Source organism: Cornus florida, unplaced genomic scaffold (assembly GCF_030987335.1).
Source record: "Cornus florida cultivar Cherokee Brave unplaced genomic scaffold, ASM3098733v1 CherokeeBrave_3.0.0_Hap2_Chr06, whole genome shotgun sequence".
NCBI classification, from domain to species: Eukaryota; Viridiplantae; Streptophyta; class Magnoliopsida; order Cornales; family Cornaceae; genus Cornus; species Cornus florida.
Window position 1 is genome coordinate 89332953 of NW_026775576.1, and position 15432 is coordinate 89348384.

At 36.9% G+C, this 15432-nt stretch overlaps 1 protein-coding gene across 3 annotated transcripts; it reads left to right on the forward strand.

The window, feature by feature from the left end:
- Positions 1 to 234: 234 nt before the first annotated feature.
- Positions 235 to 9572, forward strand: LOC132312728 (polypyrimidine tract-binding protein homolog 2). 3 transcript variants are annotated; one of them, XM_059811211.1, is made up of 11 exons: positions 235 to 386; positions 1138 to 1342; positions 1439 to 1648; positions 4986 to 5048; positions 5157 to 5230; positions 5415 to 5507; positions 5678 to 5735; positions 6226 to 6330; positions 6436 to 6517; positions 7882 to 7994; positions 8959 to 9572. In XM_059811211.1, exons 2-11 carry the CDS (start codon positions 1157 to 1159, stop codon positions 9280 to 9282), a joined length of 1308 nt encoding a protein of 435 aa, XP_059667194.1. In that variant the 5' UTR covers positions 235 to 386; positions 1138 to 1156; the 3' UTR covers positions 9283 to 9572. The 3 variants fall into 3 exon arrangements, with proteins under 3 accessions (XP_059667194.1, XP_059667196.1, XP_059667195.1); XM_059811213.1 differs by lacking the exons at positions 235 to 386; positions 1138 to 1342 and adding an exon at positions 1798 to 1862 and having other exon boundaries at positions 1514 to 1648; XM_059811212.1 differs by lacking the exons at positions 235 to 386; positions 1138 to 1342 and adding an exon at positions 1801 to 1862 and having other exon boundaries at positions 1518 to 1648.
- Positions 9573 to 15432: the final 5860 nt, after the last annotated feature.

A 15432-nucleotide genomic window follows, 5' to 3' on the forward strand; every position in this document is an offset into this window, starting at 1 on the left:
ACAAAAAAAATAAGAGTGGAAAAAACACTTTGATCTGTGTTGGTACTTGGTGTTATTTTATGTTTTTAAAATAAAATTTTGGAAAGGTGCGATTGTTAATTTTTTATTTATTTATTTATTTATTTATTTTTTCTTTCTGATGTACTAATTTATGTTTTCGGACATTTTTACCCTGTGCTAAAATACGCTACCATGTTAGACCTACCCCTTTCTGCTAACATCCGCTGGGTGCGCTTATGCACGCTCTATCCGTCGACAATTTTCGTCTAATCATCCTCACAGCCCCGATAAGAGAATTCTATTTGTCAGCTTTCTTTCTGTTCTGTCCTCTTTTGAACCCTAAATTTGATAACTCCAACGCTTGTAAGTTTTGTTCCATAACCCAGGTATTGTATTCAATCCTCTGATTCCACTGCTTTGTTCTCCTCATTTGCCCTAATTATTGCTTTCGTGATCCGAGTACAATCCGAATGTCTTGTTTAGTCTGTCGAATCTTCCCTCCCTCTCTCTAAACATGAATCGTTGTTGATGAAATTGATTAGTGCCTTGTTTCTGGCAATTGAAATCATGCATCGATTACTCGTTATTCTTTTAATATATATATGTATGTGTGTGTTTGTGTGTAGATAAATGTGTTGACTGCCGATTCATATCGAAGTTGATTTATTTTCTGAAAAGTGAGTCATTTCCATAGATTTGTGTTGCTCGTTTACTATCTGAAAATAAATAATTTAATGGCTTTTGGTCAAATAATTTGGATTTAATTCCGTCATTTGTCTTCATCTTCATATCATACCTGCGTTAAATTTTTAGAAAAAAATAGTCATGCTATTCAAGTGAAGAAGGCGACGCAGCATTGAAATTCTAATGTGTTAAAAATAGTTTATGAGATGTATGGTATGAAATGATGGTCCTAGATAGAGCAGAATGGCAAAGCATGATACATTTGCATCTAATCCCTTGGTAAGCAGGACACACAGTAAGATACTTAATTACTCTTACAATGATATGAGACCAAATTTTAAAGTTAAGCATTATGGTCATAAGATTGTGTTTTTTGGATGGTGTACTTTACTGTGGAATTAGATTGTTCTATATGAGTGAAATGGCTTCGTATCTTATTGGGTTCTCTCGTAGGTTGGGTTTATTGTGCGGAATGGCATCTGTGTCTAGTCAGCCCCAGTTCCGTTACACACAACCACCTTCCAAGGTACTCCATTTGAGAAACTTGCCATGGGAGTGCACAGAGGAGGAACTAATTGAACTTGGGAAACCATTTGGAAAAGTTGTTAATACAAAGTGTAATGTCGGAGCAAACAGAAATCAAGCCTTTATTGAATTTGTAAGTGTATTTCCTTTTTTTTTTTTTTTTCTTCCCGAGTTTTGATTTTATCAGCTGATTGATATTCATATTTTGTATCTCTTAATATTTTTTCAGGCAGAATTAAATCAAGCTATTGCAATGATATCGTATTATGCTTCATCCTCCGAACCGGCTCAGGTACGAGGGAAAACCGTCTACCTACAATATTCCAACAGACAAGAGATAGTGAACAACAAAACTACTGCAGATGTTGCTGGAAATGTACTGTTGGTAACGATTGAGGGTACTGATGCTCGTCTTGTCAGCATTGATGTCTTACACTTGGTGAGTAATTACATGCCTTCCTCATGGTTACAAGAGGTAAAACTGGTCAGTCAAAGGATGTTACTGCAGTTACTATGATTAGATTGTAGTAGCTTGATAAAAAAAATGCTTTGTAAAGCTTTTGTTTGACATGAATGTGAATGAATCAGCAGGCCCATATCAAGGAAATATCTTCGATGGCAGCTTAATGCATCGGGAGAAAGAGCGCATATGTGTTTGTCTCCTTTCTCCTTTGCTTAACACTCGCTCTTTCTTCCCTTCTTCCTCCTTAACCTCCTTTCCCTTCATTCTTAAATTGGTGTCCCTTTATTTTGTACTTTCTCTATGATGGAATGTCTTTTGTAGCTTAATTATTCATGATTCAGTTTTTGGATAAATTTGGTTCTTTGCCTTAACTAATACGATCCCTATAATTATGTCATAGTTTAGGGTTTTTTTTTGGTTCTAGTTAATTATTAGGGTCAGTTTTGTGTATCAGAACTGTGCTCATACTGAAACTGAAGAAGGCCTTGGGTTGCTTGGTAATTAGATAAACCCATTCCACTAATTTTCTTGGGGGTTTTAATTTCACAATGTTTGGCAAACATGAAGCTGTGTGGTGGTTCAAATCCATTTTAAAATTCTGAGTATTGCATCTGAATTGGCATTAAAATCTTAAGTTGCTTTTCTTTTGCAGTAGATAGCAAGAAAAATGATGAAGCATGATTTATTTGACAAAATATTGATTTTCTCTCTATTTTGAGGATTTCTTGTTGTAACTTAATCCATAATTTCTCTGCTTTCCCATTGCATACCCATTGATTCTGGTGAGTTAAAGTGATTGGTTTGACTTCTTAAGCCTTTTGCATTGTATATTTATTTGGGATGATAAGACCATCTTTGCACGCATCAAATATTGTTGTAGATTTAGGTCACATGAGAGGAGTTGTGCATGGTTGGCAGTAGCAACGCAAAAGCTGATCGGGCAAAAGTTGTATTAGGGGAGCTTTAGGGTGCCTGAAGTAAACTTATTGGACTTTCAAAATTGATTCATTATGTTATAGGCAGTACGGAACTTATAACCTTATTTATTTCTTGAAGTTTTCTTATATTCTAAAATAATATAATTATGAATCTTGTTGCCTGTCATTCCACCACCGATTCACCTTTGAATGCCAGCATGATACTGTTGCTATAATTGTCTTTAGAATTTTCATCCAGACACCAGAGCAAGCAGCATCACATTCCTCACTTATAACTAATAGCTGCTTTTAGAAATTTTCTTAATGCTATTGTCGAAGGAATTTTGCTGCACCTCAACTTTGGACAATGAAACTTGGAGTTACATGCTCTTTTGTTCAATTTAATAAATCAAAATTTATATTTTTATTATTATAACTGGGCTCTAACCAAATCTTATTATTTAAATAAAAGGTTACTTGTGTTATTGTGTTCAACACATGATAACACATGTAACAGCTCGTCAAATTTTATTTCTTTTTTTGAAAAATCTTTTTGAAAATGATATTTTTCAATGTTGATTTTGAATCTTATGGGGTCTGGCAAAGAAAAGAGATCTAATGATGCATTGTTTATCTCACCACTATGGTTTCAGACGGTTGCTCTTCTAAGATTGAACTTCTACCGATTAAGCCTTAGGAAAATGTTTGCTTTTAGATTGTATATCTCGCTAGTGTTACTGTTGTGGGATTATATCAGATAAAGGGAAAGAGATATGCAAGGAATCTGGTGAGTTTGCAGCAGGCTTATTTTTGTTTGCTTTTTCTGAAGTTGGAATTTAGTGTTCTCAATATGGGCTACTGAGGAATCATATATATATATATATTTTTAATTTTTTTAAATTGTAGATTAGAGCAGGCCTTTATGTTGTGTGCTGTTTGGTTGAGAGAGAATAGAAGAGGATGATCTGTTAATGTGTTATAGATGATGTTTGAGTTCGAGAGTTACTTCAGATGATGAAAAGCTGCTGTTTTGGAGAAATTAAAAATGATTATATGTGAATAGTAATGCAGTTGTGGGAGTATGCATATATCTTTTGGTAGGATAAAAATGATGCTTGGAGAGAAGGAATTTCTGATGGCTAATCCTACCATTTTAGACAGGGAACTTCCTTATTTATGGAAACCATGCAATTCGGGAGTGCCAATGTGTCAGGCAAGTACTTACTGTGGTAACTGAAGTACTTCTTGTTAAATGCTACTAAATTAGAATATGAATTACTGATGAGACGTGATTGAGTTTTACATTAACCAACGGATGATGACATTGCTGACATATATGATCAGCTAGCCTAAGATGCTGAGCCTGAAGAGAACCTGCAGCCTTGGTAGTTTTGTCAAAGAAACTGTTTAATCTTTTAAATAGAGAGGAGAAATTTCCAAGTTGGAAATTGGAAATTTTATTAGTTGATAGTGAAAGATGAAAGAGGTCTTTCTAGAGATCAAGGAATGATATAAATTTACCAATTATATTTTGAGGGTAAACACTAGAGGGGAAGGGGAAGACAAAAAGAACATGGTTGAGTTAGTGAGGAAAGACATGATAACATGTGGTCTGATTGTGCCTTTGACGTTAGGTAGAGCCATATGACCTAATAGGATTCATGTTGCCGACCCTAATAGTTAAAAAAACGTTTTTTTTTTTTTTTTGGTTTTTATTGTTGTTGTCGTCATCGTCATTGTATGGTAATGAATCTTGAATTTTTGAACAATTCTAGGATATTTCATTCGAGCAAGCTTAATGAGTTAGTGGTGTTATTGAGTGGGAGATCAATAAGTTGGTTCTTTTAATCCTTCTTTGAAAGTTTCATCACCAGATATATCTTTATTTGCTTCTTGTCTTGGTACTTTGCAGCTGGTTACAGGCGTGCAGATGTTAACCCTAGAGTAAGAATTTTGGCACCAACAGCTAAAAACGTTTTGGAAGTTAGGGAAGTTATTCAATTCACACGACTTTATGTGGACAAGATTTCCAAGTTGAAGGATAAAGTTAGCATTTATTAGGTTATTTAAGGTTCCCTTGATATGCTTCAATTGATTGATTTTTTAAAAAAAAAAAAATTATCACATGCACGTGTTACGATTTACTTTTGGATTTTATTTTTCAAATGTGAAGTGTTGTTGATTATTATATGAAATTGTCATATGAATGATAGACTTTGTCACTTCTGTTTGTTTGCACAAAAATTCGTACATTTGAAATGTTGTGGTCTCAGTCACTGCAATAATACTCCAAAGACATAAAGGACAGAAATTGCATTCCAAATTTGTAGGATGTAAATTTGTTAATATATGTATATTTATATATTTATATGTTGAAAGTTATCCCTGTTTTGCAGGTTTTTTCGGCCTTTGGATTTGTGCACAAGATTACTACCTTTGAGAAGACAGCCGGATTCCAGGTGTGTGCATTGTGCATTTGTGTAGGCAAGTTCTATTTGACTTCTTTAACTGGTTCTCTTTCCGGCCTTAACAACACCGATTCATTTCATATACAATTTTCATTTCAGGCTTTGGTGCAATTTTCCGATTCAGGAACTGCCTCTTCTGCTAAAGATGCTCTTGATGGTAGAAGCATTCCCAGGTGATCATTATACATTAGGGATCTAATAGAGGTGTACATGCATATGCCTTGCCTCATTGTTGCTCTCCTTCCCTTATAAGAAGCATGTAGTTTGTACATTACTTTGCATAATATTCACCAATTCTCCTACATATAGTTTGCCTGTATAATGATCAACTGACTTTCTGTCATTGGTATGCATCAGCTATTTGATTCCAGATCTGGGACCCTGCACCCTTAGGATCACATATTCTGCACACACGGATTTAAGTGTGAAATTCCAGAGCCACCGTAGCAGGTATTTGGTTTCTGATACTTATTCTATTCGGGTGTCCATGACTAGTCTGTGAAGAGTTTTGGAACATATGGTTTTCTTAAGTTAATGATTGTTTATTTTTGTGTGCATGATCCACCTTTTTTGCTGCATGGAGTTATAATTTTTTTTAATCATGCTTTGCATTGATTCAGGGACTACACTAATCCTCTACTTCCTGTTGCTCCCTCAGCCATAGATGCAAGTGGTCAGGTAAACAGTTGGCATTGACAGTTATGCTGGTCATATTGAACAGAGATCTGAGGTTGCCATAATGATTTTAAGTATGATCTACTGTGGTCAGTCAATTACACGTCGCCTGTAATCACATTTTGTGGACATGTTGGATCCACAGAGTTTATCATCTTTCTGCTCCTTCATGTGGCCTCTGATGTCTAGTATGACCATCTTAGTATGCATGCTTTCTCTAGGAATACTGAAGGCATATCCGATGCTCTCCAAAACAGTTTTGAATGATAATTAGATTGATGCATTAACTATCTTTCCTTTATGCACACAGTAGCCTGGTTATGTATAAGATGTCGTTTTGATACCTTTACATTAGACACAACAAAATGCAACTAATGGGATCATTATTCTTATACCAGCAATGCATGAGATTTCTGCATCATTTTATTGGAATTTACTGATGGTTCAAAATTTTGGTACTTTTATCTAAAGGCAGTCATTGGCATCACTGCAGGTCAGTTTGGGTTTGGATGGGAAAAAAATAGAGCCCGAGAGTAATGTCCTTCTTGCTTCCATTGAGAACATGCAATATGCGGTCACCTTGGATGTTTTGCACACGGTATCTGCCATTATTATAATGTAATTTTCTAGCATTCTCAGTTAACTATGCCTTCTTCATATTGATTATTTTTCTTTTTTCTTTCTTTTCTGGTTTTGTGTTCAGGTATTCTCTGCTTTTGGGCCGGTTCTAAAGATTGCCATGTTTGATAAGAACGGAGGAGTTCAGGCTTTGATTCAGTATCCTGGTATGGTTTAACCTGACTCTTTACTCTTGTGTTATTATTATTTGAAAAGTCCTTGTAGAAAGTGCAATCCAAGGCAGTAGCTCTGGTAGCTTAAATATGACTTTAGGAGGTCATGCAGTCCCCAAAATTACTCCACGCATGACATGCATTGCATTGATGTCTCTAAATCTATGACTCTTACTACTCACCAAAACCAATATTTTCTTCTTTTCTAAAGATGTTTGTTGGTTTCATTGTCATGCTGACATGAATTGCATTGATGTCTCTAAATCTATGACTCTTACTACTCACCAAAACCAATATTTTCTTCTTTTCTAAAGATGTTTGTTGGTTTCATTGTCATGCTTTTTTGGCGCTTAACCTTCTTAATTTCTTTGTTTTTTAAAATAATAGGACTCTTAACTGTCTACAATTCTATAATCCTATTGTTTGTTTTGTTGATGAGCCCTTTCATTCTAGGGGAAATCCATGAGATGCCTAGTGTAAGATTTAGTTTGAGAATGTAACATCTATCTTTTGTCTAAAGATTTTAAAGATTCTAAATGTTTTACACATACATGTTTACAAAGTTTTCTTGAGGTCATAAATATTTGTATGTAGTGCTCAATATTGTTCCTCTAAATCATTGCGGGCTTGCATTTGAAGCAAAATGTCCTAAAGGCTAAAGCAATCCCGTGCGTTATTTTAGAGAGAAGTGACAGGACCACATGCAAGGATATGAGTGTCCAATTACCTTTGTCATTAAGCTATCTCTTTCTTTCTTTCTTTCTTTTTTTTTCACATTATTTATTTTTATTTCTATTGTTATTATTATTATTTTTTAATCCTGGCAAGAAATTCTCGCACCCACGTTATCCCTATGGGGACTTGAACCATTGACCTTTTAAGGCAAAGAAGTACCACTAAGCTACAGCCATTGGTCAATGAAGCTATCTCTTTCAACGTCTGCATATTCCGTTCTATTTTTCTTTTTGGCATGTCAAATTGGGAGGGAAAACAGAAAACTAAGCAGTTGGTTGGGACTTTATAGTTCACACATTGGTGTGATCTAAGTTTATATAAAGTCGATCTGGATTGATTGTATTGATTTGTGTGTTGATGCCTGGATTTTCTTTATATATCTTGAAATATAATATATGACAGATTCTTTACAAATTGGTCACAATAAGAATTGGTGGCCTCGCCATTAGAATCTATGTTGCTTCTTGTCATATTTCTAAATGCTGACTAGTTACCTGAGGACAATTGCTGAACTCTGCTACCCTATGAATATGAAATCCATTGGATTGCTTTGGATTACACAATGCCTTGAGTTGGTTGTTAGGTTGTCAAAATGAGGTATTGATGATGCAATGGGCTTGCAGATGTTCAGACAGCAGTTGTTGCCAAGGAATCCTTGGAAGGACACTGCATATATGATGGAGGGTTTTGTAAGCTTCACATATCATATTCACGCCACACTGATCTCAGTATAAAGGTAATGTAGTGGTTCCCTCAGGTAAAAGTTTTAATTTTTATAATTCTTTCGTCATTCTTGGAAACTTTTTGCATCAAAATGACTACACATCTGAAATTGCATTTATTTGGTCTGTTCTCATTTCGCCGTCTCACAGGTTTGCTCTTGTAACTACTTTCCTTTATCAAAATACTAAGCATAAATTTCCAAGAACTCTACATCAGGCCGCATTGAATTTGTATTTTTGTAATTAGTCTTTAGAATTATAGGGGACTGACTTCATGATTAGGCTGCATGATTATCTCTCTCTCTCTCTTTCCCTACAACGACCTTGTGATGGTCCCTCATTTGCATAGCATGCATTTTTCTGGTGGTTATTATCATTGAAGCGATCTTTATAATCTAGGTATTGGTGTGAGTTGCCACCCCTAGGGTTCATTATTGATGAGGCTTTAGTTAAAATTTTGTTCCTTCTATTTTGTGCTGCTAGTGGCTGTGTGTCACAGCTTGTGCATGTATTATCAAACACATACATAACTTGGGCCCGGTCTTTTTGAAGGTGTGAGTTGCCACCCCTAGGGTTCATTATTGATGAGGCTTTAGTTAAAATTTTGTTCCTTCTATTTTGTGCTGCTAGTGGCTGTGTGTCACAGCTTGTGCATGTATTATCAAACACATACATAACTTGGGCCCGGTCTTTTTGAAACTTTATTCCTTTTGACCCATTTTGGTCTGATATAATTGTCCAATTGAAGGGACATCTCTTTCAGTTTTCTATTGAGTCATTTATAGATTTATTTTAACATTAAAGTGTTTTTTGATATTGCCTACACGCGAATCACCTTGATCATGCATTACTTATGTTAACGATGTTACTGAAATAGCAGTTACTTTATTGACAGAATCAATAAACTCCATTTCTCTGGTTTTGTTTTTCCTTGGAACAGAATATAATAATGTTCAGTGCTTGATATACTCATTTCAGGTCAACAATGACCGGAGTAGAGATTATACAATCCCAAATACTCCCATGTTGAACTCCCAACCCTCGTTTTTAGGGCAGCAACCACATCAGATGGTGGGACTTGGTGCTCATCAATACAATGGGGCGCAGTTTGCTCAAGCTCCCCAAGGGCTTGTAGGGCCTCAGTCTTCAGCAGGTTGGGGCCCAGTTGCGGCAGCAGCACCTCAATCCATGCCCATGCAGATGCATGGTCACCCTTACATGCCTTCTGCAGCTATCCCTCCTGAACATAGCCAGAATGGCCTACAACATACAGCAACAATGCCCCCGTATAAGCCCCAATAGCATTATCCTCCCATAAAAATCTTCTGTTTCCGTCATTGGTCGAATTTCAGTTCTCTAGCAGGCTTAAACAAAAGTGTACAATCTGGAAGGAGGTCCTTCAGCCACATTTGCCTACACTGAGGATCTCACATTTCAAAGTTTAAATTGTTGATCATTTTGATTTTTCTTTTCTAATATTTTGAAAGTGATACTCTGTGAGCTGGACTTTGGAACTCTTGATAGGCTTGTTAGACTTGATGAACTGTTCCCCTTTGTGGTACTGTATAATATCCTGGCGCCATTTTATTTTCTGGGCTAAATACAACGCTGCTTGGGGTGATGGTTGATCGAAGTGTCGTTTTGGCCCTTCCCCCTTTTTATCCCATAGGGAAATATTTTTCCCCTGCAGTTCAAAAACTAAAACATCTTTTAAATTAAAATATAATTCTAATGGGTAACAAGTTTTGGCAGTGCGAAAGCATGCTAACTTACCTTCCGAAAAAAAAAAAAAAAAATTGTGAAAGCATGATGAACTTTCAAATTAAATGTGGATCAAGGCAGAAGCTGATTAAAGTGTAGTCATTGTTCATTGGATATTGTTTTAAGTGGTTTGATATATACTATCAGTCAAAAGCATTTTCTTGAATACACTGTTCAGGGGTTATTTTATTTTTTGGATCTTTCACTTTCTTATGTTTTTTGTTTGGAAGGAATGGCTCTCAAGTAGCCTTCATAACCAGCATGCTTGAGCTACATCAACTGCACATGTCCTTGCAAGGCTTGAGAGAGATCATATCGACTAGGCTAATGGTAAAACTCAAAAGTTCATATAGGCTTATATTTTTTAAAGTCTTTCTTTACAACTAGTTTTTGGTCTTAAGACTTGGAGCCTTTCAAAAGATCCTTTAACGAATTCAATCTCAAGAGATCGAACTCTCTCTCTCTCTCTCTCTCTTAGGGTTAGTGTTGAACATGTGGATCAAATAAAATGCCAACTCAGCAAAGTATTGCATCATCTCTTACATCAGAAATGCTTGGTAGCCAAGGAGTGTAATTAACAAGCTACTTATGCGTGCATAACAAGCTCATTTGTCAGATGGTTACACTTCCAAAGGAAGTTTTATATATACTTGATGACCAAGTATTTAGGTGATCCATTTTTTGCTATAAATAGCCTTTGCTCCACCTGGTTTATGGCATCCAAAAATCATCAATTGAGTATCAGTTAGTGGGTGAGAGAGTTTGGGTGTAATTGGGTTTGGGGTATGAGCCACTTTACCTTGTATCTCTTTATTTCTATAGTAAAATATTGTTCTATTTTTTCTCCGTGGACGTAGGCATAGCCGAACCACGTATAAATCCTTGTCTCATTTATATGTGTGCCATTTTAATTTTTTGTCATTAATTTTCTCTTTTGTTCTCAAAACTCCTATTCGATCTTTTTTCCATAACAAACTGGTATCAGAGTTCGGGTTCGTGTATTGTGTACAGATATTGTTCATACGTACGGTACTGTTCGCAGATACTATTCGGTTACTGTTCACAAATACAGTACTATTCACCGAGATTTTTTTTTTTGGCGTTTTTTGAGATGTCGACCAGATACGAGATTGAGAAATTTGATGGCAAGATTAGCTTTAGTCTTTAGCGCATTAAGATGCAGGCCCTACTGACTCAACAAGGTCTAAAGAAGGTGTTGTTCGGGAAGGACAAGTTGCCAACGACTATGTCTAATGAAGACAAGGATGAGCTCGATGAAAAGGTGCGTAGTGCAATTATGTTGAATTTAGCTGATGAGGTGCTGCGTGAAGTTATTGATGAAGACATGGCGACAAAGTTGTGGCTGAAATTGGAGAGTCTATATATGACGAAATCTCTCACCAACAGACTTTACCTGAAATAAAGACTCTACACCCTTCGAATGAAGGAAGGTATGCCTCTTAAGGAGCATATTGATAATTTCAATTATGTTATTATGGATTTGAAAAATATTGATATTAAAATTAATGACGAGAATCAAGCCCTTATTTTGTTGTGTTCTTTGCTTCCTTCCTATGAGCATTTTGTTACCACATTGCTCTATGGAAAAGACACTATTAGTATGAAGGATATTAAATCCTCATTGAACTCTCAAGAGTTGAGGGAAAAGGTGTCTGGGAATATTGGAGATGAACAGGCCGAAGGTTTATTTATAAGAAGCAAAGGTGAGACAAAGGGTTCTAGTAGTAGGGGCAAATCTAGATCTCACAAAAATGTGGATTGTTACTACTGTCACGAGATAGGGCACATCATTAAGCATTATCCCAAACTAAAGGCAAAGAATGGGAAGGGAAAAGAGAAAGTTCAAGAAGCAGCTTATGTGTCAACTGCTACAACGAGTGATTCGGAAAGTGACGATTATGTTCTCATGACAACCTTGTGTTCAGGTATGTCATTTAATGACAGGTGGATCCTTTATTTTGGTTGTTCCGTTCATGTGTGTCCCAGTAGGGATTCTTTCTCTTCCTATAAAGAGGTGAAAGGTGGTTCGATTTTGACGGCGGACAGGAAAGCTTTCAAAATTTTGGGAATTGGAATAGTCAAGATCAAGACGCACAATGGGTTGGTGAGAACATTGTCAGATGTTCGACATGTACTGGATTTGAAGATGAATCTTATTTTAGTAGGTGTGCTTGACTCCAAAGGTTACAAGGTTGTAATAGAGGGTGGAGCAATGATGGTCGTGATGGATTCTCTTGTGGTGCTACAAGGCACCAAGGTGAAAAATTTGTATCTTCTCCAAGGGAATATAGTAACAGGTGGTGCTTCTACAGTGTCTTCTACCGTTAACAGAAATCTGCGTTCGGGTCTTAGCAAAAGAAGATTTAGAAAGAGGAGTTACGATCCTAGTTCTCAAAAGGGTTGTGAGGGGACTACACAACGTGGTGGGAGAATGAAATCCGTTTTCAGATGGCAACTGAAATTGCAGCAGTCCTTACAGGAGGCAGACCCATGAGGACAGGTGTGATATTGACTTGCAATAATCTTGGTGGCAATGAGATAGTCCATTCGAGTGCCATTAAGATGCATGGGAGGCAAGTAGTTGGTCACAACAGAGATGCGAGGAAAAGTCAAGGACGTCCTATTTTTCACAAAGGTGAGAAGATGACTTTTCATTACCAGCCGGTGGTTTGTGGGCGGTTGGAGAAGGTTGCTGAAGGAGATGTCAAACTTGGAATTTCTGAAGGTGTCTTTGGTAAGCATTTAGAGTCACAGAAATACTGGAGATATGCTTGTGGCTGCGCAAGACATGCATGGGTTGAAGAATGAGAGCCCGAGGGTTAAGTTTGAGGATGACTTAAACTTAACTAAAATACTTAATGAATTTGTTTAGTGGATAAGACAGGTCGTTTGGCAGAGATACAGTGGCTCATTCAGAATTTTCGCCAAGGTGGAAATTTGTTGAACATGTGGCTCAAATAAAATGCTAACTCAGCAAAGTATCGCATCATCTCTTACATCAGAAATGCTTGGCTGCCAAGGAGTGTAATTAACAAGCTACTTATGCGTGCACAACAAGCTCATTTGTCAGATGGTTACGCTTCTAAAGGAAGCTTTGTATATACTTGATGACCAAGTATTTAGGTGACCCATTTTTGGCTATAAATAGCCTTTTCTCCACCTGGTTTATGGCATCCAAAAATCATCAATTGAGTGAGTTATCAGTATCAGTTAGTGGGTGAGAGAGTTTGGGTGTAATTGGGTTTTGGGTGTGAGCCATTTTGCCTTGTATCTCTTTATTTTTATAGTGAAATATTATTTTATCTTCTCCCCGTGGACGTAGGCATAGCCGAACCACGTATAAATCCTTATTTCATTTATATGTGTGCCATTTTAATTTCTTGTCATTAATTTTTTCTTTTGTTCTCAAAATTCCTATTCGATCCTTTTTTCATAATAGTTAGCACACCAAAATGGCTATGGTCGGGGGTGCACAACAAGCTCTCCCCGATAACAACATCGGCCGAAGAATCCGCCTTGAAAAGGAACACCAATTAGTAACTTGCCTTTCCTGACACTGACCCTCGATCAAGGTCTATAACCCCTGATCAAGGTCTATAATCCCTTTGTTGTCTTGCCAATTTAGACCCGAGCAGAGCCTTACACCGCTAACCCCATGATCACTGAATGTCCTTTCCCAAAACAGCGTCAAAGTTTTTGCTTGACTACATAAACTACTTTTATTATTGAAGGGGTGTAGGGGAAATTTGGACTTGTCCATGAGCAACCTTTCTAAAACATTCCAAATTTGATTTGGAAATCTTGTCAGCATTTCTTACTGGTTCGGCAGGAAATACCATCGCATCACTTCGTTCAGAACTGATTCGGCAGCCTTGAAAAGGAACACCGATTGCGTTTACTTTCTCGCTTCACCCTTAACTTGCAAGAAGGTTCGATTTTCATCTTTTACATATATATACACACACACACACACACACACATTATCTTTTATATGATAATGTATTCATATTCAAACAGTGGCAAAAACTCGACTATTGAAAGTGATACCCAAATGTCTGGGCACTTTTCACTATTACATTATGGGTTGCCTGGGGAACTCATATCTTGAGGACAGAGGATTTTGTAGTGACATGGACGCTGACATGAATTGAGCGCAGGTAAAAATGCTTCCAGTTGTTTGTGATCCACTACATTAGTTTATTAAATAGTCGTATTAAACACCAAAATTTAAGTTGTTGGTTGTGTTTTTATGTTTTTTTGTGTATATTTGTCCGTGCTTTCCTGTATTATGTTTTATGTGTTCTTTGGAGTAGGGGTGCAAAAATGTAGGGGTGAACACGGTTCGGTTTGGTCCGATTTTGAGGATTTTTGAAACCAAACTGCTCCCCACGGTTCCAGAAAATCTGAAACCGAAACAGACCATTTGAGCCATGGAACCATAGCAGCCTGAACCGTGAAAAAATAGTTTGGTTTGGTTCTGTTCCACGGTTCTAGTTGAATTTTATTTCCCTTCTTTTGTTTTTCCTTGAATTGTATATACAACAAAATTATCAATAAAAACATTCACATTCCCGAATCCAAGACTAAAATAGAAAGAGAAAAAAAAAAGGGGAAAGTGGGTGAAATAGACCCAAAAAGTAAATCATAGAAATTAAAATAAGGTTGAATCTTACTGAAACTGAAAAGAATGATAAATCCGTAGTTGAAAACTAAGAAACTTGATTCGTTGTAGTTGTTGGTTGTGCTTGAGGCGCAAACACGTCGTGAGACTTAGAGATATGTGAACTGGAAGTAAGAGAGAAGGGGTGAGAGTGTAAGAAAGAGGATGTCACCGATGACAGCGGTAAAAGATCGACGGCGATGATTGAACTTCAAAGGTTGCTTGAGAGAGATTGATCAACAATTGGATCCCGCGACGATGAGAACTAAGAAGTAAATGAGGCGACGTGAGCAAAGGAAAAAAAACGAGATAGTGGAAGAATGTTGGCACGTACCCAAAAATCAAAACATTACGAGAAGCAAAAGCAAATAAAAAAAATCAGATAATGATGAATGTTGGCTCCCGTTTGATCGTTGTGCCGAAATTCCTTCTAAAGTTAAGAGTAATATATAGGTATAGCTATATATATATATATATATAATATAACATATATTTGTATACATATTATAACGGTTCAGTCTGGGCCGGTCCGGTCCAGTCCTGTAGGACCTTAATCCGGGACCAAATAAAAAATTAACGGTTCCATTATTTTAAAACCGTGACCAGACCGAACCGCCTAGATCGTCCTATTCGGTCCGATCCGATTTAATTTTTTGGATTGACGGTTTTTTTGCAAACCCCTCCAAAAATGACAAAATTTAAATTACAGTGGGAATAGGAGCATCAGCGTTAGAGTGAAACCTTTTTAGAATAATTGTAATTGTGTGCCTTAGATTAGAAGTGTGAATGTGTGATCGTGAGTGAGCTTTACGGAACACCGATTTGTAGATCATTTCTATTGAATCCGGCCCAAAGAAAAATGAATTTATGGGTTGGGTGAGTTGAGGGAAAATGGGTTGGATCAGTTGAGGGAGAATGGGTTGGGATGGGATTGTAAGCCCGTGGGCTGAAGTAAAGGGACCCAATAACAAGGCAAGGCCCGCAAGGGTCTAATGACTCAGTGAGTCGTT